The following is a 25,001-nucleotide window of genomic DNA, read 5'->3' on the forward strand; positions in this document are numbered from 1 at the left end:
TACAGTTCAATTTCTCCTGGCCAAGCAGGGATTCCCTCTTGGGTGAGAGATAGATTTTTGGTTTCTCGTGTGGGAGACCAGTCAGGTTTGAATACCGGGTGTTACAGTTGCAGTTATGTCTCTCCGTCGGTAGAGGACATTAAACTTACGGATTGTAGCTTTTAATAGGGTTATAACTGCATGGTGGAGAGTTGGACGGTAAATGTGATCACTTTCCATTCACACACATTTCCTAGCCATGTAAACAGGAAGCTGGTGAAAGGATAACATAATTGAACAACCTCTGTGCAGTTATTGATTGAATTAGCATTGTGTATAGCTCCGTTTCATGTGAAACACAAGCACACCGCAAATACTGTTGGGTGCATCATTGTCATGCTAAAGAGGTAACTGATAACAAGGATGAAATCAAGTTATGGGTCTATGCATTCTATGCCTATCTATGCCTCTATCATTTCATATTAGTGAATTTTAACAGAAAAGTAGTGACTAGCAAGTATACACGTCTGTGCCTTTTCATGTGGAATATCATACATTTGATTTCTATAATTGGAGTAGGCCTAATAATTGTCACAGCACCTTTGACCTGGCCTAAAGAGCCTGTGTTGTGTTCTGTGTATTCTTCTCTGTCTGTGTCACAGGCCCCTTAAACTAGGCTAAAGCAAGGGATTCAATTAAGGTGCATTGAGAGCACCTGGCTTGTGCTCCCAATGTGACTCCAGCACTGTCGATCTTCTGCTGTGCGAAGCAGGATTTGGATGCTGCACTCAGTCCGTCCATGCCTTGATGTTGTCCATCCAGGACTTTCTCTGCCTGCCCCTTCTTCGCTTTCCCTCTACTGTCCCCTGTAGGATGCTGTACACTACAGGGATGTAGGCCTAGTTTGCTACGTTTTACTGTTGCAAGTAGAGGCTCCTGTTCTCCAGCACGGGTGGTCTAACTATTTAATTTGTCCGGTGTTCTTTATATGATATATGTAGCATCCTTCTGTAGCACTTGTTTTCAAAGGACTGTATCCTGCGGTCAGTGTCTGTGAGTGTCTAGTTCTCAGAGCGATATAGTAGGGTGGAGACAGTACAAGTGTCTAGTAGAGTCTAACCTTCAATGAACGAGATACTCTGGCTAGTCTTGTCATGGCTGATGTTGCTATGCCAGAGCTGCCATCCTCCCTCACAAAGGACCAGAGATGAAATCCTCTTTACTTCCTCCAGTGTTTGCTCGTTCATTGTGATGTTGGTTATTGTTAGATGGTTGTGTTGACCAGGATCTGGCTTTCCTCTTCACTTATCTCTGTGGCATATGCTCTCGCTACCTCCTCCAGTCTCTTCACTTATCTCTGTGGCATATGCTCTCGCTACCTCCTCCAATCTGGTGGCGAGTACCTTGAGTTAATTCGGTTTCATAATTATTATTATTTTTAAATGTTTTATCCCATGATTTTCCAACCCATTTTTTCACCCAGTGTCAATTATCTAATGCAATCCTGGGCGCTACACTTCCTCTGACAAAACACCAGGGGAGAACATGCAAACTCCACACAGAAGGGCCCTTTCGCCAACTCCGCCTCGGGTATGGGCACTGATGACGTGGGGGAGAGAACTCCCAGTGCCCACAGCTTCCCCAGCGGGAATCGAACCCAGGACTTTAGCTGTGAGGCAACAGCACTACCGACCGTGCCCTTGGCTTCATAATTAAAGATCAGGTCCAGTTGTGTGCTCCCATGGTGCTAGTGCAGGGGTTTTCAACTGATTGTGAACGAGGGATCACCACCACCCTGACTTAGAATCAACCTGGGGACCACTGTTGTGTTGGGTGGGGATATGGGATAAGATTAGTGCTTTAGTAACACTTGCTATGCAATGCATCCCATGTGTATACATCCCACTGTTTCTCAACCAATGGTCCATTAACTACTAATGCTTTTCTAATAATAATGACCCAACCAGATCCGGTGCACTTCCCCCTATTAAGATTCTAACTCCCTTGTTCTGTTGAATTTCTTGACCTCGCAATTGTCAGTAAATGGACGGTCATCATAGGTCACCAAGTCATTCATTTCACTGTTTCTCAACTAGTAGAAAGACATTTTTAAAAAAATCAACAAATCCTACATTAGTGAATGGTCAGGGATGCAGTACTTCCACGGAGCACCAGTGATCCACGGACCAAAATAAACCCCTATGTGCTAGTGGGCGATATGGGCTGATGGCCATTCTAACCCTCTCTCTCTCCCTCTCTCTCAGATGACAGCACCCTTTTGGTTCCCCTCAGTTTGTTTTCAGTTATGTTGACACACTCTACAACATCGCACACTATTGATCACACACATCCACACATTGTTAACACCATTGATCCTTATCTCTGTTTGGAAACTCACTCTATGCTCTTAGCTCTGTCCAAAAACAGTGGCGAAAACCCTTTTTGCAGTATAGTTTCCAAAGAGTAAAAGGTACAGAAGGCCTCCCCTGGTCGAATGTCAAATTAGATTTTCCAACTGACTTACTTCGTCCTTAAGTGAAAAGTGCCAAAAACGCACACTCTCAAAGTACTCCAAAAACACTCAAAGAGCAAAATACTGTAAGTCGTATTCCTTTTATGCAAAAACAAACTAGGCCCCTCCCACTGGACCGTACCAACTTTAATTGATTCCACAATTACCAGTCTATTCCCATGTCCAGAGACAATAATCTTACATTTCACAATCACATTTACAGCGTTACACATTACACATAATATTTATCCATAATAATTAATATGTAGGCTATACAAAACCTATAGTTTGTCTGATCAGGAGGGTTGGACGAAGCATGCTCCCTTCAATGGAGTCAGTCAGGCATTATAAAAGGCAGCCTGATGCTTCAATCGGGTCCTTTCCCACTGGTCAGAACCAGGAAGCACTGTGGGAAGGCATGTCAAACATTTTCCAAACAAATAATATAGGTGACTTAAACCCTGCAGTGTTGTGAACCCAATTCTACATACTAATGACTAAACAAGTATATGAACTGAATGGATCACTGAACTCAATCAATTCTTTATACAAGGATGACTTGAAAACAAAATGAAAACTCACAACTGTAATGTAATTTTAAGCCATCACTTTCTGGGCAATCCTGCAGATTGTAAAGGCTCAGAGCATAATTTGGATTATCATAATCATCTCTCCTCTCCTCTCTTCCAGGCGGAGTTGACGGGCATTAAATGGCGATGCTACAGCTTCCGCGGTGGGGGGGAGTATGGGCCGGTGATCTCGGCACCGGCCCAGGATGACCCAGTGCTGCGTAGCTTCATGCGCTGCATTCAGGCCAACCTGCTGTGTGTGTGGCGCCGCAAAGTCAAGCCCGATGCCAAGGAGCTCTGGATCTTCTGGTGGGGCGAGGAGCCCAATCTCTCTGATGTCATTCATCATGAGCTGGAAGGTGAGAGAGAGAGAGAGAGAGAGAGAGAGGGGGGGAGAGAGCGCTATGAATGGGATTCTGCATTGTCTGAGGATAGCATTTATGTACTTGTTTTTGTATAATGATTATTTAAGTACTAAGTACAGTAGATTAAGGATGGCAGTTTCTGTTTTCCTGGTGTAGAACAGAGTAATCTAATCTAAACGAGTTCACTGAGGACTGGGGAGTGCATGGTGTTAATTTAACTCTGGAAGTGTAAATTTTTTAATTTGTCATTGATATTTGTATTGCCTGAGCATCATGATCTTTTTTAAAACCTTCCCATTCCTAATGCCATTAAGGCACTAAATGACACCATGTCTTGCTAGATTTGTTATTTGCCACTGTTGTCCTACATTTTTGCCATGAAGATAATTGTGTAAGTGTGTTGCTGTTTGTTTTTACTGTTGTTTGATACCGAAGACAAATTAAAACAAACTAACTAACTATCCTACTAACATACTAACTAACTAACATAGTTACGTGGCAGTGTCATGCCCTGACAATAGCAGGTCTACACAGGCTTGTTGCGTTGTGACCTTTTCGATCTCACATTTTGGCACAGGACATCGTCACAGCCAGGCACGCAAAGATGTACAGTGTGTATACTGGATACACACCGTTAACGCGGGGGTTATATTCTGTATAATGCAATGTAGCGGCAACTTGTGCATTTTAGATATGAACAGTTCAGTGATATAGATTAGTTTCATGTAGTGTGAATTGCATTCGGTTGTGTATAGTATTGTGTTGTTTTGATCTTCTATTGGTGTGTGTATCTGAGGCTCTGTTGTGTATCAGTTCTTATATACTGCTTCACGACAATCACTGCAGTGAAGCTGCAGTTCTCACCAATTAATTCATTAATTCATCCATTCACTCACATCAGTTTTGCTCAGCGTTTGTACTTCAGTACGTGTGAATGTGTGAACTTCGTCTGTGTATGTGTATCTATGTATTAGAGTATGTTTGTCTTACCCTGAGATTTCTCACCTGAAAGAGTGGCACTGTCAGCAGTATTATCCCTATTTATAGAAACATTTGCATTATCTTGCTGCACATGTGCAGAGAACCCTAGTTTATTGACTATGCCTGGACAAGCGAGCGTGTGTTAGAAACACAAGAGGGATTGACTTAATATAATAATAATATAATACAGTGGCTTTGCTCGTATTTTCAGACCATCACAGTAGAGGAGAGAAATATTGAATAATACGATAGGTGGATGAAGCAATGTGAACACGTTCACTTTTCATTGACCTATGAAAGATGTCTTGAATGTCAATTCAAACGGAGCAGGCGATATTTAAGAACTACTTTGACTGTGTAAATGCTCTTCGTAAAGCTGTGTTAAGCGCCTGGTTAAAGCATTATATTCAGAAAATGAAATGAATATAAAAGTACACTGAGGCTATATAAAGTCCAATCAAATTATACCATATATCGTAAAAGACCAGAGGTGGGAAATAAAATGATAATATATAATAAAATATGTAAAACAAAGATATTACTGTCATAATGGAGGTGGGGGGGGGGGACAGCCTAAATGATTAAATATATAAACGGTTACAAAAACAGCTCTCATGTACAGGTGTGTATAAACAGTGCTTTAATAGATTATAGTGAATTGGCTCTCCTGAGCTCACTGGCAGGCTATTCCAAAGCCTCAGAGCCCTGACAGCAATTGCTCGGTCACCAATTTGTAATAAGCGGAGTCCTTGGAACAACTAAAGAGTCTGCGCCAGGGGACCCCAGACTCTGTTGTGGCTCATATGGGTATGTTAACAGGTCTGATATGTAATTGGGGGCTAAACGCTGCAGCACCCTAAAAGGTTAATAGTTGACAGTGACATTTTGAACTCCATTCTAAAACTAGAAAATGTGCTCAGTAGAGCAGGCCTTCACCAAAGTGGCAATTTGTCTATTAGGTGCTTCAGGTACCAGGTCCCCTTTTGGCCAATATAATGTCATGATACATTGGTCTACACATGGAGTGTAGGCTACTGAGAGATGACTAAAGCCATACTGGGCACATAACGTACGAGATCCACAATGGAGCTATGTTATTTTAATTTTTTATTCACAATTATTTTAAACTAGCTGCCTTCGACATGACTTGTTAGTTCTCATCAGAGCCAGGTCATGGGTCAAGTAAACAGGGGGGAGTGCTGTCCATGAACTAACTTGTCATGGGCTGTATGACTCATTAAAGAGTTTAAATTTACTTTTTCTTTGCACATTCTGAATGTAGTTGTACGCACAGTGCTGCTATTGCTGTCAGGCCAGAAGGCAAGCCGAGTAGCACTACATTAATATTTTCCAAATAAAGTTAATCAACACAACAAAACATCACAGTAGGCTACCTGCTTACAAAGAAAACTTGCAGTTAGTTATCATCATCTTAATGGTGTGACATTGTGCCAAGCAGGATGTGGGTGGTTGGTTGACTTTCAATTATTACTGTAGGATCAACTATTTAACGATTTTTAGTTGCAGTATGTTGTAAACACAAATAGTGCAGCTTGATACTTGATTGAATGTACTGTAGCAATGCTTGGCTTTTTTAATTGCTTAATTAGAGATGTCAGATGTGTACATTAGAGAGAGACCTGCAAAACATACATACACATTTGTAGGTATTTCACATTTGTTTTCCTATACACAGCAGGTTGAAGTGAACATATGAAAGAAGTAAAGCTGTGATGTGTGGACTAGGCAGCTGATCCAAATTGCAACATTTTAATCGATGTGGGAGGACTCAGCTGGAGCTGGTATCTGACACATGCTGTATGCATAAATTAATGGTCAGATATATTGATCAGATATACATTGAAATTATAAATGCAGTATTTTATAATTAAAATCCTGTGCTAATGTATAGTCTTTCTAAATCTATTATATTTTAACCAACAGCTTACATTTTGTGGGTTGTAGTTGGTTCCTGGTTCCTGGTTTTTCTGACCCATGGCCATGCCACAATGTTGTCTTTAGCATGATTGGCATGAGCTGATAGTAACAAGAAGCTGCTTCAGCTACGTAGCACACATCTTGAGAGAGTACCAAACAAGCACATTTCACAATGCCTTACTCCTCTCCTAGGGCTTTTCCCTGGGACTGGTCAGTGTGTGCCTTGCAACTCTCAGAATTGCAAACTGCAAGTTTATAGCGCTCTCAGAGTGTATTTCCCAACATACCCCTTTTTGACGCAACAATTTAAACAAAGTGTAGCCGCTGCTTCAAGTTACTATCAGATAGCAACATTGAGTTTTTGTTATAATTAAAATGATGAAATACCGGCAAAATTAAAATAGTGATGCACCTCCAGCATTTGCTATTTACCTGCCCGTAAGCGTTTGACAGGGTGAAAATATCATACACCTGAGTCCATGAATTTAGATTTAAACCACAAAAAATGGGAACTGTGCTAAAATAGGGGTATTTTGGTTTAATTTCTGGAGAGAGAGAGAGACTGACTGACTGACTGACTGACTGGCAGACGGACGTCGCTGTGCCTGGTGGGATTTAGATTGTCTGCAGTGCACACAGCAGAGCAGAAGCTCTCAATGTTTTAACCATAATACAACTAAATATACAATAACTAAAAACAAATCTCACTTGAATTGGATTGCAATTAATATTTATTTTGTGGGGCTACAACCGTCAGGGGTCCCCGGGCTGCAGCCCATCGTAGCCCAATGGTAAATCTGGCCCTGCATATACACAAAGTGAGGAAGTATTTTGCACGATGAGTGCAAGAACAAGCAAACGAGTAAAAAAAGAGTAACATATGTACATGTGCATGTTTTCCCTGTAGTAGCAAAGGTAAAGCTTATGTTCCATATATACAGATACATAGATTTAGTTTAGAAAGGTGCAATTCGGGCCTGGGCCGTGGATCAGCGGTCCAGGCACCTTGGCCGGCAGCCCGAGTCTGGCAGTGTGCAGTGGGTTCGACCCCCGATCCCGACAGCCTTTACTGCATGTCACTCCCCCATCTCTCTCCCCCATTTCCTGTCAGCCTACTGTCTGTACCACTATACAAAATATAAAATAAAGGCGAAAGCCGCAAAAAAAAAGAGGGGAAAAAAGAAAGGTGCAATTCGAGGCTATGTTCCATACAACAAATTTAGTTTAGAAAGATGTGTGCGTGCGTGCGTGCGTGCGTGCGTGCGTGCGTGCGTGCGTGCGTGTGTGTGTGTGTGTCTAAACTAGAAAAAGTGCTCCTCGGGCACAGGTCTCCACCAGGATAGGAGCGTTTTCAATATTATTTTGGGAATTGCAGCTAAAGGATTGCAGCTAACTATTAGATCCACAATATTAATGGAATGACTGGACAATCTCAAGATGAAATCTGATTTATGTAAATTTCACTTATTAGACAGGCATTGTTATCACCATTAATTTAGCATGACCTGTGTGACAAATATTGCCTCTGTCAGTGTGGGTGGACTCTAGAGAAGAGATATCTTACAAGATAACAGATGCATGCGAGCACTCATTTTGCATACAATTATGATAATATGGCTTCTTTACTTCCCCTACAAAACCTCACAATTACACCTGCTGTTACCATGTGCTCTGTCTGGAGTAATTACTATTAAGACCTGACAACTATGGATGTGAGAGAGCATATAGTGTTAATTAAAGTGAAGTGGCATCTCTTCCACATTAGCATGAGTGTGTAACAAAGAGAATACTGTATGTTTATACATTTTGTGAGGTGAAGTAACGACCCATTTTCACTGCCCCGTGGCAGTGATGCAGGTGTTACGTTTAATATATCATATTTTGAATTATTGTTACCGTACTACTTATTTTGTATCATGTCGATTAACCCAAACGTTGCTCAATAGCTGACCACTGCTCCTAATTGTTAGGATGAGTTCAATGCAGAGAACAAATTACCAGTACGATATGTACTTGGCCATTAAACTCTCCCTTTCTCTCATGTTGCACAGGCTACCACCATAGATCCAGGTCCACTATAGTGTACATGCGCCTCTGCATAATGTGTGTGTTGAGGATGAGGAGGCGTGTTCAGCTTGTCAGATAAAGCGTGGGAGAAAATAAAATGGCAGGGTTTAGGAGTATGTGACAGTTACAGAGGTGATGCTAGTTTGGAATGATTTATTGGGAACTCAATGCCACACTTGCACCCACACACACACACACACACACACACACACACACACACACACACACACACACACACACACACACACACACACACACACACACACACACACACACACACAAGATAAGTTCCCAAACCTGAACTGTTCAACTGGTTCATCGTCTCCCCTCCTCACACAGGGAGTTGAGTGCAGCTGGCTGGTGAAGATGCGGGGTGGTATGGGGGAGCCAAAGGTTGAGAAGGGACCTGAATAGAACTTGAGAGGACAAAGGCACATGCTGACATTGTATTGGCGTGTGGGGGTGGGGGGGGGACTTATAACAGGGGTGTCCAAACTTTGTGACAAGGAAGAGTGGGGGTTTCTCTAGTCTATAACATGGATGGGGACAACAGGAAAACAGTATTCAGTTGGACTTTGTCTTTGGTTTTCTATAAATGGAGTAGTATAAAAGTAGGTAAGGTGTTTTATTTGTGTGTGCCTCGTAAATATGTGGCCCTTGAAATGGCCCTTTAAATATAATGGCATAGGAGTATAATGAAGTGAAGAGAAAATCGTATAATTCGCTGAAACCCTTTGGAGGCTAGAACATTTGGCTTGCTGTCCCTAATGGTATTCTTATCTTATGAATGAATGAATACCAAGACATCAGAGACACATACTTCCCACAGATTACCACCACACACGGAGATTTTGAAAACATGACCAATGACAAAAAACTCCCATATCTGCTGGGCGAAGTACAACAATGTGCAAACACAGCAGCAAGATTTGTGAGTTGCTGTGATAGGATATCAAATGGAACACAACCACCCTAAAGACTAATCATTGTGTATATCCCTGCACTATACCTGCATCGAGTGATCTTGGTACATAGAAGTTGATCTATTGAAGATTCTGACCTTCAAAGTACATAATTTTTGTTTTGATTGTATTGCTGTATAATTGTTGTATTGTTCTTTCTGCTTTGGCAATGTAAACATATGTTTTCTCATGCCAATAAAGCCCTTTGAATTGAATTGAATTGAATAGCACAGCTTCCCACAACACAAGGGAAAAGAGGTGGGGACATTTTTTGGAAAGCCGGGGATGTTTTGATTGGCTCGAGATTCAGGAAGTAAACAAAGGAATTCTATTGGTTAGTAAGCAGTTTTATTGCATTGGATTACATAATGCGTCAGTTCCGTGATGACTTGGCTTGTGCGTTTGTGGGTGATTTTGATGAAAGCGTGTGTGTACTACTAACTGGTATTTCATCTACAATAATTATGTAAGCCTCATCTGTGATAGTCAGATTGATGGATATGGAAATGATGGATATTGAACCATAGTGTATGGGGTTTTAATGATGGATATTGAACCGTAGTGTATGGGGTTTTAATGATGGATATTGAACCGTAGTGTATGGGGTTTTAATGATGGATATTGAACCGTAGTGTATGGGGTTTTAATGATGGATATTGAACCGTAGTGTATGGGGTTTTAATGATGGATATTGAACCGTAGTGTATGGGGTTTTAATGATGGATATTGAACCGTATAGTGTATGGGGTTTTAATGATGGATATTGAACCGTATAGTGTATGGGGTTTTAATAGGCAATTTAAGCCCCTGCTTCAACTGGATCCATTGTTGTTCTTTGTTATCAATGCTGAGGCATTTACAGTAACTCAAAGTATTTTTGAATATGGAGGTAAGCATACCACTGGTGCAGACTTAAGGGGCCCTGAAGTTGAATGGGGGGCACAGTTATGTAACACATACTGTAACTCTAGCGGTCTGCTTGCTTCGTTTTTCTGATGCAACAGTGGACTTTGCCCCCCCCCCAAATACTTATGTGAAATTATTATTGGCCAGCTTGTTATTATTTCATTATCTCATGTTCATTTGTAAGCCAACAGATTGCATGTTACTTTCCAACCACTTGATCTGTACTGATTGAATGTTTGGTTACGATTTGCGTTAACATCACCACCTTTTAAAATGTAAACTAAAGAATGCAAAAGACAATGAACAATTTCCATTGTTTTTCATTGTTAAAGAGAACTTTTATGGGATTCTTCAATGCAGCAGTTGCAAGTACAATAATAATGTAAATAGTGTTACAGCATTGATTATGTTATTGTCTCCACCAGGCCGAAGGCATGGCGAGAGAGTATGTTTTGCACTCCGTCCGTGTGTGTGTGTGTGTGTGTGTGTGTCCGTGTGTGTCCGTCCATCCGTTACCAGCAATTTTTTGCTATTACCCCTCCAGATTTTGTCCAAAAATCCTGCAAATCGTTACACAGTATCTCTATAGTCATGTGCTCAAGATCTGTCCGATATTTCATATTCCATCCTAATTGGCTAACATTGGCTTTCAAAGTTTCCAGGACTGGCCCACTTTTAACAAAAAGCCTCAAATCATGAACGCAGTGTGCAATTGACATGAAATCTTTCACACACTTTCCTACTAGGCTGAGGAATATATCCCACCCTTTTCACATTGGCCTGTTATAGCGTGGATAGGTGGATTTCTCCAAAACATTTTTTTGGAACAAAATGCCTCAAATCATCCAAAGGCATAAGAACAAATGGCACCCTTTTCACATTGGCCTATTATAGCGCCACCAGGAGGCCACAACCTGACCTGCCCTGGTGGAGACCTGTCCTATCATAGCACCACCAGGAGGCCACAACCTGACCTGCCCTGGTGGAGACCTGTGCCCCGAATGGCACTTTTTCTAGTTAATGATGGATTGTTCATTAATATGGATTAATTCAGTAACATAGCAGCAGCATTCTGATCACTGCATATTATTCACTGTCAGTATACTGTACATAGTGGCAAAACGTGAACGCGATGACAACTCTTGGGACCTGCAGAAATAATTCAAAAACTCATTGCAATGATTAATCTTTGTTATAGTTGATGAAATATTTAGTAGATCTAAGCCATACCAGCTGTGTCTCTTTCTATGTTTGAAGCATGTGTCTCGAGATAGAGCGAGCAAGAGTTTGATCTCTGATGCAGACAGTTTTGAAGTCATACAGTGTTGACTGTAATGTGAAAGGGAATTATAGGAAAGTCAGATATCCTAGTACTTTAACGCAATATATATTTTAACTTAGACCACAGTACTGTCTTGCAATGCACCCTTACTATATCCAAATAGGATAGAGATGTGTCTTTCCTGCCATAGTTGTCATGGTAACTGACCCCATTCTCATTGATATCAAATGGTCCATTTGATGGCATCTAAAGTGCCAGAGTAGGCTTGACTGACCTCCCCTGTGCCTGTATATCAATATTTGGTTCACAAAGACTACTGCAAGACGAGGCATGCATATTATCGTTGCTGTCGGGCAGAAACCTTGTATCTCCATATTTCAACTTTTTTTATTAATGCCCTACTTCATCAAGTCTAAATAGAAAATAGAAGAAGTTCATAATCGCTGTGTGGAGCTTGTGGATCGTCTGTTTTCACAAAAACATGTGTAACTAAAAATCACACCTGTGTGAACCAAGTGGCGCAACTCCCCTCTCTAAAAGCTGAATAACTCATAATCTACGGAGCTCTCCATGGTTTGGTCCATTAGCGCGATTTTCGGAGGTTTTTGCTGATAATCCGGTGGTCTAGATGGAAACATTGGCGCTTTCTAGAGCAAGGATGGCTATATTTTAGCTCGCTAGCATTGACGCTAATTATTATGTAGCAACAACATCCACACACGGGTGCGTGCGCACACCAGTGGTAGCACGAGTGGTGTGCGCACGCATGCGCACACCACTCGTGCTCATTGACGTACACACGTACACAAACAGGTACATGGACATTGCGAGCTGGTTGTAGAAGTGGTTGCACCACTTAAAAAAGGGCCCTTCGGGACACAGGCACCAGGGCAGGTCAGGTTGTGGCCTCCTGGTGGCGCTATAATAGGCCAATGTGAAAAGGGTACCATTTGTTCTTATGCCTTTGGATGATTTGAGGCATTTTGTTCCAAAAATATGTTTTGGAGAAATCCACCTATCCACGCTATAACAGGCCAATGTAAAAAGGGTGGGATATATTCCTCAGCCTAGTAGGAAAGTGTGTGAAAGATTTCACGTAAATTGCACGCTGCGTTCATGATTTGAGGCTTTTTGTTCAAAACGGGCCAATCCTGCAAACTTTGAAAGCCAATGTTAGCCAATTAGGATGGAATATGAAATATCGGACAGATCCGTATTGAGCACATGACTATAAAGATACTGTGTAACGATTTGGACAAAATCTGAAGGAGTAATAGGCCTCCTGGTGGCGCTATAACAGGCCGTTCTGGAAAACTTGGGGCAGAGGTTCGTTGGCATCTAGAGAGTGTGTGTGCAAAGTTTGGCATGGATCAGGCCAATGATGCCGGAGATTAGCTGTTGACGGACGGACGGACGGACGGACACACACACACACACACACACACACACACACACACACACACACACACACACACACACACAGACGAATAGAGTGCAAAACATACTCTCTCCCCATGCCTTCGGCCTGGTGGAGACAATAATAAACCAGGAGGATAGGACTGTGTGAGATGTTTGGCAAAATGTTTAGGAGTAATATAAACATGTTTTTTTGTTTGTTTTTTGCAACAATTTTCTTCATTGGAGGAAATGCAGAGCCAGATCACTCAGAGCATCTCTGAGGATATAGAATTCTGGATGAGCAGGACATTTTGAACGAAACGGGCCACTCCTGAAAACTTTGGAAGGAATGTTAGCCAATCAGTGTAGAATCTGAGAAATCCAACAGACTCGTCTTGATCACATGACTGCAGAGATCATGTGTACCGATTTGTGTGAGATTTGGATGAATTCTGTCCGACTAACTAGCAATGTGTTTAGCAGAAATCGTCCTCATGGTGGCGCTATAACCGGCAGATGTGGAGGGATGCAGGGACAATGTTTTTCCATGGCCTCTATGCGCATGCATACATAAGTTGTCTACAGATTGATGCAGTTATAGCTAAAAACAGGAATTGGCCTGTTATAGCGCCACCATGAGGCTGATTTGGTAAGAAATTGTGGCATGTCGTCCTTGGCCTAGTGGAAATGTGCGTGTATAATTTCACGGACATTGCACACTGTGTTTGTGATTTGTGGCATTTTGTTCGAAGCAGACCAATTATGTGAGCTTTGGAAGCCAATATTAGCCAATCAGGATGGAAGATGGGCGCTATAACAGGCAGAATATTTGGGGCAGAGGTTCGTCGTTGGCATCCAGGGAGTGTGTGTGCAAAGTTTGGCATGGATCGGGCCAACGGTGGCGGAGATTAGCTGGTAATGGATGGAAGGAAGGACGGACGGACGGACACACACACACACACACACACACACACGGACGGAGTGCAAAACATACTCTCTCCCCATGCTTTCGGCCTGGTGGAGACAAAAAGGAAATGTTTTGGAAATACAAGGTTTCCACCTGACGATATCTGAAAAGCAGAGTACAATTTTGCTATTGTAGTTTTCTAAATGTATTTATTGATTTTCAGTTTTTCACAGTGGAATGAAATAGGGAAAAAAATCAATAATAATGGCCATTAATAATACCCATATGGACAGCAAATGAAATAAATACATGAGTGAAATAAAACTGATCATAATACAAACTCATACAGAAAATACAAATACATGAATTGTTTTATGAATGGTAAGACACAATCAATGGACTACACTACACTATTTTAACAAGTCATTCAAGCATTGTGTAGTTTTTAGGGTATAGCTCATTTGTCGAGGTCCCGAACACCAGAAAATCAACGCTTGGCCAATCACAGAAACCCACGAGCATTGTCTGAACTGGGCAGAACGGGATCGACTCCAGTTAGAGCCACAACTTGGTTGAACCTGGCTGTAACCTGTAGTCTGTAGCCTACCCTGACGTTATTGTATCTGAATGACAGATGCTATATGTATAAGAGTAGGCCTATACGATGCTAAAATTGACATGAGATAAAGGCACCTAATTTTTCTCTCACACTTTCTGACAAGCAACTAAATATTGTCCAATAGCCTACGTTTTGTTATTCATATGTAGTTGATTGCTGTGATATCAATTAGACGGCAAATGATCATTGAGTAACGTTAGCTCTGACTCGCACATTATGTGAGATCACCTATCACATATATAAAAGGCTTTTAATATAGCCTATATCTAATCTAATCTATGCTCTCTCTCTCTCACTCCTTGTAAAAATGACAGGACAGGAAGACACAGCAGCCTCTGTGCATACCTGTGCGTAATGTGACTATATCATTAGATTGGAAGACAATACAGTCTTGGCTGACAACACCAGATTTTAAGAATCGCTTAAGAAATGAGCGAGATATGCCTTAGTAAAGTGTCAGTGGTCTTGGCTACCAAAATGTATTTGTGCGTGCTCCACAACGGGCGCGACGGCAAACATAGATTTTCATTCATTTTTCAGATCATTGTCATTGCAGTGCAAACCATTAAATATAACCTATATTAACTTCATAGGCTATTGTACAATATGTGACTTATTTCTTTCACCCGGTATTATTGATGTGAGTTGATCAAAACATTATAGCCTATAATGCTTGACTTGTCTTGTAGCTTAGGCTATACAGTATATAATGCCAGCTGGTAACACTATAAATCATATACTTCTGTGTACATAACAGTCATTATTGTCATTTCAGAAGAGCTTGCTCTTGACTTTACTGTTCAGTGTCCATTCATGGGTTCTTTGCTGTATTTATTCCCCAGGTGATTTTCAACAGTCATCAGTCAGCAATTTTATAATTTATTAACTTTAGCTCTGCTGCATAGACTGCTCTGCTGTTATGAAACCATCATTAAGCAATGTAATCATATTGTGTAAAGCAATGTGACATTCTCTTTCTTTAAGACTAAAGGCAACCCTTGACTAGGAAACAATTAATAAAATATAGCCACATGACACATGGATCATGACTTATGACTTATAGGCTTCCTCGCCATTCTCAAATGGACTACTAATAAGTCCATTAACGTAATCAAAGCGATGCAATGACAAAAAAAAGACAATAGCCTAAAACTAATCACAAATTGACTTCCTCGTTGCAATGAACATTGAACAGCCAACTCAACCGATTGTCTTGGACGTGTCGTGTGGGTCACGTTTAAAAACACACACAAGATCATGACATGCTAGAGAATGACAAAAGAACAATCTAACAGTGTGAATCAAACTTTCTTTTTATTTGTCTTCTCTGTTCTGTTGCTGCGGGAGGTGGGCAGCCCCCTCGTTTTTCTCTAACTGGCTTCGTTGTGATTGGCTTTTGGCGAGGCTGCAGCTGGCTGCTATTGGTCCACTCTGACAGGCTGTTTATTGATTGGCTGATTCTCAGTGCAGGCATTCTCTGTGCCACAGAAAATCCAGGACCACGATTGGCCGCCCAAGCTCGACAAAGAACTTACAGCAGGCGCCACCTATATAGATATTTCTTTCTGTTTACATGCAGATCAGAATAAATCATTTTACGACGAAGAAAATAAACTTGCACTACTTGTACCAACATTTTTTTACATGTTCAGTAACATCTCTGAGATGATAATAAGCTAAATAAATCATCTTACGTTTGAAACTGTGGCAATACAAAGCATGGTGTGTGAAGCCACCATGCTATCTGCATCTAGCAGATATGTTTTTGCATAACACCTCAACCAAATTAGTAGAAATTACTCAATCAGGCTGAGAATAGTGACTTAACTTAACGTAATTGCTCTACCAATTGGTCGACCTTCTTTTACTGCTAAGTACGAACATATTTGTACGTACCTAACAATATTTAGGTACGCTGTTTTAACAGCGGGCGACCATCGGCCGAACACATCGCCCGTTATCGCCCGAAAAGTTGAATTATTTTTATCTTTTCGGGCGACGTTGCTCCGCCCACTTTTCGACCATCGCCTGTTCGCCTGCTATCGCAGTCGACGGGTCCCATAGACAAATAATGCACTTCCGGAAAATTCGTCTGGCTGTCGCCCGCTGTTAAAACGCACTGTAAAGCTTTGCCCGAAATATGAAACCGTTTAGCCGAGAATCACCTTTTAACATTGGCCCGGTTGCTAGGCAATGCTTCCGTCACCCCCAGCACCAGGATTTTTTGCGCCTGGCGAAAGGTAAACAGCGTGAGCTAATTAGCTAATCTTTACAATGGCGGTCTCCATGCCGGTAAAGCGGAAATGAAACTACCTAAATATACAGAAAAATCCCTGGCAGGGTTTAACTACCTTCTGCCCTACCCTGCCCTACCCTGGCAGGGTTTAACTACCTTCTGCCCTACCCTGCCCTACCCTGGCAGGGTTTAACTACCTTCTGCCCTACCCTGCCCTACCCTGGCAGGGTTTAACTACCTTCTGCCCTACCCTGGCAGGGTTTAACTACCTTCTGCCCTACCCTGCCCTACTCTGGCAGGGTTTAACTACCTTCTGCCCTACCCTGCCCTACCCTGGCAGGGTTTAACTACCTTCTGCCCTACCCTGGCAGGGTTTAACTACCTTCTGCCCTACCCTGGCAGGGTTTAACTACCTCCTGCCCTACCCTGGCAGGGTTTAACTATACCTTCTGCCCTACCCTGCCCTACCCTGGCAGGGTTTAACTACCTTCTGTCCTACCCTGCCCTACCCTGGCAGGGTTTAACTACCTTCTGCCCTACCCTGCCCTACCCTGGCAGGGTTTAACTACCTTCTGCCCTACCCTGCCCTACCCTGGCAGGGTTTAACTACCTTCTGCCCTACCCTGCCCTACCCTGGCAGGGTTTAACTACCTTCTGCCCTACCCTGGCAGGGTTTAACTACCTTCCGCCCTACCCTGCCCTACCCTGGCAGGGTTTAACTACCTTCTGCCCTACCCTGGCAGGGTTTAACTACCTTCTGCCCTACCCTGGCAGGGTTTAACTATACCTTCTGCCGCCACCGCAGGAAAAGAGTTAATAATGTATGTTTCATGATAGATTTCAAAGAAAGCATCTGGTCATACTTTCTGTGAAGTCGGTGTCTATAATACATTATAATCTGCTTATAATACTGTATAGTTAAGCACTTATAAATAGCCTACTCATAATGCTTTATAACAACAATATAACAAACATTTGTATTATAATCTGCTTATTACACTATAATTACAGTTATATTCACTCATAATTACTATGATTTATAACAATAATGACAACACTTACATGTTGGCATTTTATACTGACTCAGAAATTCAAATATCATATTGTTGGTTATTCATGGACTTGTAATATTGTAATATTTATAGTGCATTAGAGACAGGCTTCATAGAAAGTGTTACTGTACAAAGGTATGTTGACTGGCGGTAACTGAAAACAAATATTATTTCAGATACTATCAGGTACACGCACATCCTTTTGCTCACTTCCTTGTTCTTCACTTTGTCTGCATGCCATTGTCTTTGTTTCAATGTTAAAGAACCTGAGTATTTAAACATCGTGCCCTATGTAACACAATCTGTGCTAACGTTCCCTTGGGTCTTAAAGCCAGATGGCATTGGCCTATATTCCTGCCTTGTATCAGTCATAATATGACTTATACAATGCCTTATGGGATTGCAGTGGGAACTGACTGAAAACATACAGTACGAACTGAGTGCAGTTGGCGTTGGCCTTGGAGGAAACACGGTGCATCTGTGATGGTGAATAGACATGACCAGAGAGAATGTTATATTGGATATAAGTCTCAAACTCACACACACGCACGCACGCACGCACACACACACACACACACACACGCACACACACACACACACACACACACACATGCACATGCACATGCACACACACACACACACACACACACACACACACACACACACACAGGTGTGGATGTGACAGTTACAAAGGTGAGACTTCTGAATGGTTTACTGGAAACAATTCTACATTACTAAACACCCACGCGTGCACACACACACACACACACACACACACACACACACACACACACACACACACACACACACACACACAGAGGCATGTGCGTGTGGTGCACGCACACACATGGAAACTACAAGCGCTCTTTACTAATATTAAAAAGACCACAAATCTTCTCTCTTAATATCACCTTATCCATTTAATCCATCAAACAGGGATGCTTTTTCACCAGCGAATTCCCTCACTGCTGCTGTCCTTTATGTGCTGTTTTCAGGTTGTCACATTCTAGATGTTTCAGTTTCTTTCTGGTTGCTCCCTCCTCCTCCTTTTTTTTCTTCCCTTCTCCCCAGAACACTTGAAGGTGTCGATCTAATATCTCTCACTCTTGGTTTACCGTCTCCATGCTATCTTGTGAGAATTATGTAAAAAGCAAAACAAAACTGTAGTCTGATGGATCCTAAGCGTTCTGGCTTTAAGTTGTGTCATTTTACTTACTGATATACTGCAGTCTTTTCTGTCACTAAAGAACACTCCCGAGTCCCGAGAAATCTGGAGTGTTCATTTAACTCAGAGAGTTTAACAATAGACCTGTAATGGTCATTATTAAACAAAGAAACACTCCGGTTTGTAAACTTTGTACTATCTTAGATGCTGCAAATTGACGGTTTCCCCAGAATACACTGTGCCTCATTTATACTGCATCATACAACAGTGTCCTGGGGCCGAAAATAACAAATCTACAAACCCTGAGCTGAAAAATTTGCTTGTTGTAAATCTGTTATTTTTGGCACCGCTGTACACTCAGCACGACTAAGTAGAACCCCGGCATAAGGATCTCTGTGTCTGATCACTTGTGCATTGTCTCTCCTGACTCACTTAATTCACTACAAAGCAAGGCATCAGGGATGTCTTTACCCGTGCGTTGGTACCCCTCCCCCTCACAAAATCCTGCTAGACAACTAGCTGTTATATGAGGCCCTACTCTTAAGTATAATGCATGTTGTGTAGTCACAGCCTGATTTTGTAGGTGTGTGCACATTAAAACATCTGCCGTCATCATGTTCTCAGTTCCTCTTCCAAGCCCTAGTCATTTCCCCTCAGGATAACTGAAACCCTCTATATATTGACTGCATGCTTCTGAGGAACTCTTGAGCCTCTACTCCACAATGCTACAGACAGCCCAGTTTATATAGTCTGTCACCTCAAATGCTCTTATCCCTCTGCCTCCAGTGGTTGTGTCGGTGCATCACTACCTCGCAGTTACTTTAGCTGGCCTGGCATACAAAGGAGCTCCATCCTCGTACCAACGGGCACATAGTCCAGCCCAAAACATCAGCCTGTGTTCTGCAATGACAATGTTAGCTATTACTAAACTCTTCCTCCCCTGCGGTGACCTGGCCGTCGCGTTACCTGGCCTCAACTCTAGTCCCTCCGTCTCCCCAAATGAGAAATGACCTTCCCACCCTTTTAACCCATTTTGAGCGGGAACCCCTTTTCGTGGTTACATACATTATGTTATAATTTAGCTATTGAGAAATTGCAGATCTACAAGCTCATAGCGCGCCACTCGGTGGCGCTCTATGAGCTTGTAGATCTGCTATTTTCTTTTAATCGTTAAAATGTGCCTCAAATCTTTCCGAAAATTGTCATGATTTAGAAAACTTTTTTATTTTATTTTGTTAAGGACAGCCGAGGTAATCCCAACTTCTACCGTTATTAGAAAGCGTGCTCACTGCCTCTTGTTCTGGGTTTTTTGCTCCTTTTCCCTTATAATTATTGAATCATTCTCGAAAAACACAGGAATTTTAATCACATCAGAGCACTGTCTCTGGCACAGGCAATCAATATTGTTTGTTGTGAACACCTCGCAAATTAGAGCATCAGCTAGACACCTAGAATTTAAAAATGTCGTTATATCGTTAAAATATTGTGTAATGGCTTTTATAGCACATAGAAGTGCCCTCGTTCAAACGCCGGGAGAACAGTATATTAGCCTAGATGATGGATTTGTTGTGTAGTGTGTGGGTGTACTAGTAACTAGTTGGGAGCTCCTCCAGCGCTGTTCCGCTGAAGGCCACGGTCTGATGGATGACATTGAACACCATCAGCGGTGCTCCTGCACTGCCATCTGAACAGCATGTGGTCAAGGTGAACGCTAGAGGAGGGGGAGGGGGAGGGACATTCACCCAGTTCTGCATGGCAAGTGCAGCATATTAAGGTACATTGTGAGATGAGAGTTCTTTAATGGCAGGATGCAATGAAATGTGTTTGTCTGTATGGACAGTCATGGCTAGGAGTTGTAACTTCCATACCATCTCAGAACAAATATATGCATACTGTGTGCTTAAAGCAAACACCACTTCAGTCAAGTCAAGTGTTTTTCTTGACCTGTTAAGTTTCATTTTATGCTTGTGGAATTGAATGAGCAGGTCCCAACTTGTCCACAAAACATGCGTCTTTCATTATGTTACTCTAAAACATTACTGCTCCAGGGTTTATCTGGTATATTTATGTTCTCTTAGCAATTTCGACCATAAATGAGAGCAAACTGAGATAGTGGGAAATTGAAAAAGCAGGCCATGAAAGTACAACTGTTATCAGTGCAATGATTCACTGGTAGAACAAAGATCTGGTGCCAACAAGTGGATTAGGCCAACATTACTTATAAGAAAATAATCAGATAACAGAATTAACAAGAATTGAGGTGAAATAAATTGGACATTACTTGAAGCTCTTGTTATGAAAACGTGTGTGTGTGTGTGTGTGTGTGTGTGTGTGTGTGTGTGTGTGTGTGTGTGTGTGTGTGTGTGTGTGTGTGTGTGTGTGTGTGTGTGTGTGTGTGTGTGTGTGTGTGTGTGTGTGTGTGTGTGTGTGTGTGTGTGTGTGTGTGTGTGTGTGTGTGTGTGTGTGTGTGTGTGTGTGTGTGTGTGTGTGTGTGTGTGCGCGCGCGGCCAAGAGTGTGTGTGGGCTGGCAGAGGTCATGAGGTAATTGTCCTGTGAAATAATGACTGCCAAATATATGTGTGTCTGAGAGAGAGTGCGTGTGTGTGTGTGTGTGTGTACTTGAGCACAGGAGGAGTGCTAACCTCTGCCTCCACCTGTCCACGTCTGGCCGTGAACTCATAATCTTGCATGTGGAGACAGGTCCGTCTTCAACACCAGCCACCTGCTTCAAAAATACAGCTTGGGATGAGGTCATTATAGCAGTGGATCTGTTGGGGAGGATGTCTGGGGGTCTATGTACTATACACACACACACACAATTAACCTGTCCAAATGTCACCTTAAAAACGTATATGTTGCAGCGGTATCAAACTTTTTCATGTCAAAATGATATGTATTTGGCCATGGACCCCCATCTCAAATTATTTAGTTCCAGGAACCCCAAGAAGCAAATATTAGAGGTTTTTAAAAAAGTGTGTGTATATACTGTATATCTTCAAAGATTTGCACACATGCCACGTGCCGGTGATCACAGCGTCTGCTTTGGGCCATGGAATAAACCTTGTTTTGACCAGAAATGCCATCTGGGACAAGGAATTGGAGATAAAAGCAATTGATAGAAACAGAACGGGCACGGGTGCGTGCGCAATCCAAGATGGCGCGCTCCAGTATTTGTTGACAACACCAGCTAGCAACCCAATGCTAATGTGAGTAGCATCTCGACGCGATTGATCAAAAGCACTATAGAAGACCAATTCGCGTAAATCTATGGGATTTGCGCTGGGCCAGATTAATCCAATTCACGTAGATTTATGTGAAAAGCAGGTTAATCGTTAATAGGGAGAAGTGCATTTGAATGTCATTTTGGATAGTTCATTGTCGTGGTTGTTTAGTTGTCGAGTCCTATGGATTCTGACAGAATGTTTACCAGTTTTTACCATCAGGTCATGTCTGTAACAAAATATGGTTTTGTTTACAAATGGGTATCGATTTAGTTAAGATTGATGTCAGATTAGTTCATGTTTGTCTATATTTTAGAGATGTGTAGTTGTGTACTCGAATGGGTCAAATCTAAACAATAAGCTGTGATCTAAACATGTGCTCTATTAAAACAATTTAGCAAAAATCTATTTTAGCCATGTTCTGTATCACATTCATGGTACATTCACAACTAGGACACGTCTCCCCTTTATCCTTCCCCATACTGTATAAATCTGTCATTTTTGTCCTCCATCTTTCAAGATGTTTTTCTCCACAGACCCTTTGCCTTAATGATCTCACTACAATACTTAATAGTCTAAATATAGTTTATGACCCAATGATTCAGTGAATGAGATAATGACGGGACAGCGATACTGGCTGTTAACAATTTTCCTTCCCTGGCACTTCACTCCATGTGTTCTCTTGATCCTCAACATTACTTAATCAACTTTAGCATCAACTGTTAAGAAAACGGAACCTTTACTTGCCAATCATGAACTGATATATCAAATGTATCTTTACCTGCTAATCATCAACTGATATAACTGAATTTTGACCTGCCAATCATCAACTAATATAGAAACTTAATCTAAGCAATCCGACCAGCATTGTAAAGGTGAGAGGTTAACAAGGTGAAAGTCAACCTTTCCTTCCTCTTTGCTGTGTGTGTGGGGCGCGAGCATGCGCGTGTACAGTATGTGCGTGCATGCGCATGACGTGTCTTATATCCAACATAATGCATACAGCACATACTGTAACCGTACATACGGCATATAACCATGCTGGGATTTGAGGTTTCCTCTGAGTCATTTGAAACGGGTTGTATAAACATAACACGCCAATCTTGTCTGGACACATGTTGAATGTTGTCCCCGGGAATAAGCAGACAGGATATCCTGTTTCTGACCCGATAATGTTGGATGATTGAGCTTATTTCTTCCACAAAATAATTTTGTATGAAAGGTTTTTAATAATGCTATCACTTGCAGTCATAAAGAGTTGAATATTTAGCATATAGGAATTAGAGGAAAGATGAGAAAGGTTAACAAGACAAGCACCCTATTGGCCAATTGGGTTCAACTGCAGCAACAAAAAATAAGTGAATGAAATATTACTGTGGAGGTGTAAAATACAACGCACTTCAGTCAATGTCTAAAGGTAATTTCAGGGGTTTATTTAAATATTTGTTGTTAAATCAAGCAACCAACTACTGAAGATTGTTATGTCTGTTGTTATGTACTTGTTATGTTGTTGTGTACTCTCTCTTTTACCGTGTGCTTGTGGCTCTGTAGGTTAGCTGCCTAGCAATGGTTCTGTCTGTGTCTGTCCAGGGCTTGAATTGCCACATTTCTTGTGCAGTGTGCAGTGTGCACACTGCCATTAGGCACGTTTTGTCTTAGCTGATAGCCTGGATGTGTCTTCCAACTGGTGAGGATTGAACACCACAGACAATTCCTATCAGGTTCCTTTGGTATGTTCTGTTAAGACATTCACTTTGAGACGTGTTTGTAAAATCGGTTGGCTTGCTCTATGATCCGCTCTTCCCTTTAAGCCCGTTTTCTGAAGCGGTCCTTAAGGACCTCTATCTATACACTGTAGAGGGCTAGAGGCTACGGTTATGTTGAATGTATGACAGTCACTTGGTCTGCTGTTTTGTTTTCATACTGGGAGCTACATTGATTTTTTAATATAGTTTGTGCACTGTACGTATTGATTTGTATTTTTCTCTTATTATGGTTCGGACACCCTGGGATCCTCGGGTGACAATCATGTGACCTACAAAGTATATAGATTTGTTAAGATGACGTGTATGCCTGTATAGTTTAGTAAGAGGTGCTCTTGGAACATCACTGTTTTGTGGGTGTCCCAAGCTGCCTGTTTCTATCAATTACACACTCCATGAAGTCTTGAATGCATTGAGATTTGATGATTGGTCATCGGCCAGTAAGTCATCAAATTATTGTCTTAAACTATTGTCAAAAACAATCTCCATGAATTCAAGGCTTCATGGAGTGTGTAATTGACAGAAAATAAGTCATTTTGTAGGTGAACTACTCCTTTAAGTTTGAGCAGATCTCCTTTTCCCTTCTTTAAGATGTATTCATCATAGACACCATAGAAAGATGACTAATGTCATAACATGAAGTCCGAGATCCACGGCGCTATTAGACCCCGTCTTGTTACTGAACATACAGCATACAATAGTAAATGTATCTATTTTTCATTGCTCTCTAGCTACAATGATATGATTTTACCAGGGCAGTACTTATCAAGTTCAGAAAGAAAGGAAATTAAAAGTACTTGAGAGACAAAAAGAGTAGGCACTCCTGTTTTAACCTTTCGTTAATCCTCCAAGTCTTGATGAGACCCCCTTAGCAGAAAAGAGCTGGTGCACATTAATCCTCAGTGTCCATTTAACTCTAAAGAGTTTCAAAACCCATAAAGGTAAATTCTTACACTCTCACAGTTAAATCAACACTGGGGATCTTTGCTGTGTGGACAAGCTGCGTCTACTAATCTGAGTTTCATAAAGGGCCAAAACCCTGCTGAAAAATCACTTCCAAGCTCAGTTTTTTCTGTGTC

General features: G+C 41.7%; 1 protein-coding gene across 3 annotated transcripts in view; it reads left to right on the plus strand.

Annotated features, from left to right (window-relative positions):
- Positions 1 to 25,001, plus strand: part of LOC308310456 (mediator of RNA polymerase II transcription subunit 13-like) — a 128,350-nt gene that overhangs the window by 21,459 nt on the left and 81,890 nt on the right. For all 3 annotated transcript variants that reach the window (XM_080756799.1, XM_080756800.1, XM_080756801.1), the window contains exon 2: positions 3,182 to 3,419. In XM_080756799.1, the coding sequence (XP_080612925.1) occupies positions 3,182 to 3,419 (238 nt within the window). The remainder of the gene's footprint in view (positions 1 to 3,181; positions 3,420 to 25,001) is intronic.

The sequence above is a fragment of the Protomyctophum bolini genome, assembly GCF_963924005.1.
Source record: "Protomyctophum bolini genome assembly, chromosome: 22".
Taxonomy (NCBI): Eukaryota; Metazoa; Chordata; class Actinopteri; order Myctophiformes; family Myctophidae; genus Protomyctophum; species Protomyctophum bolini.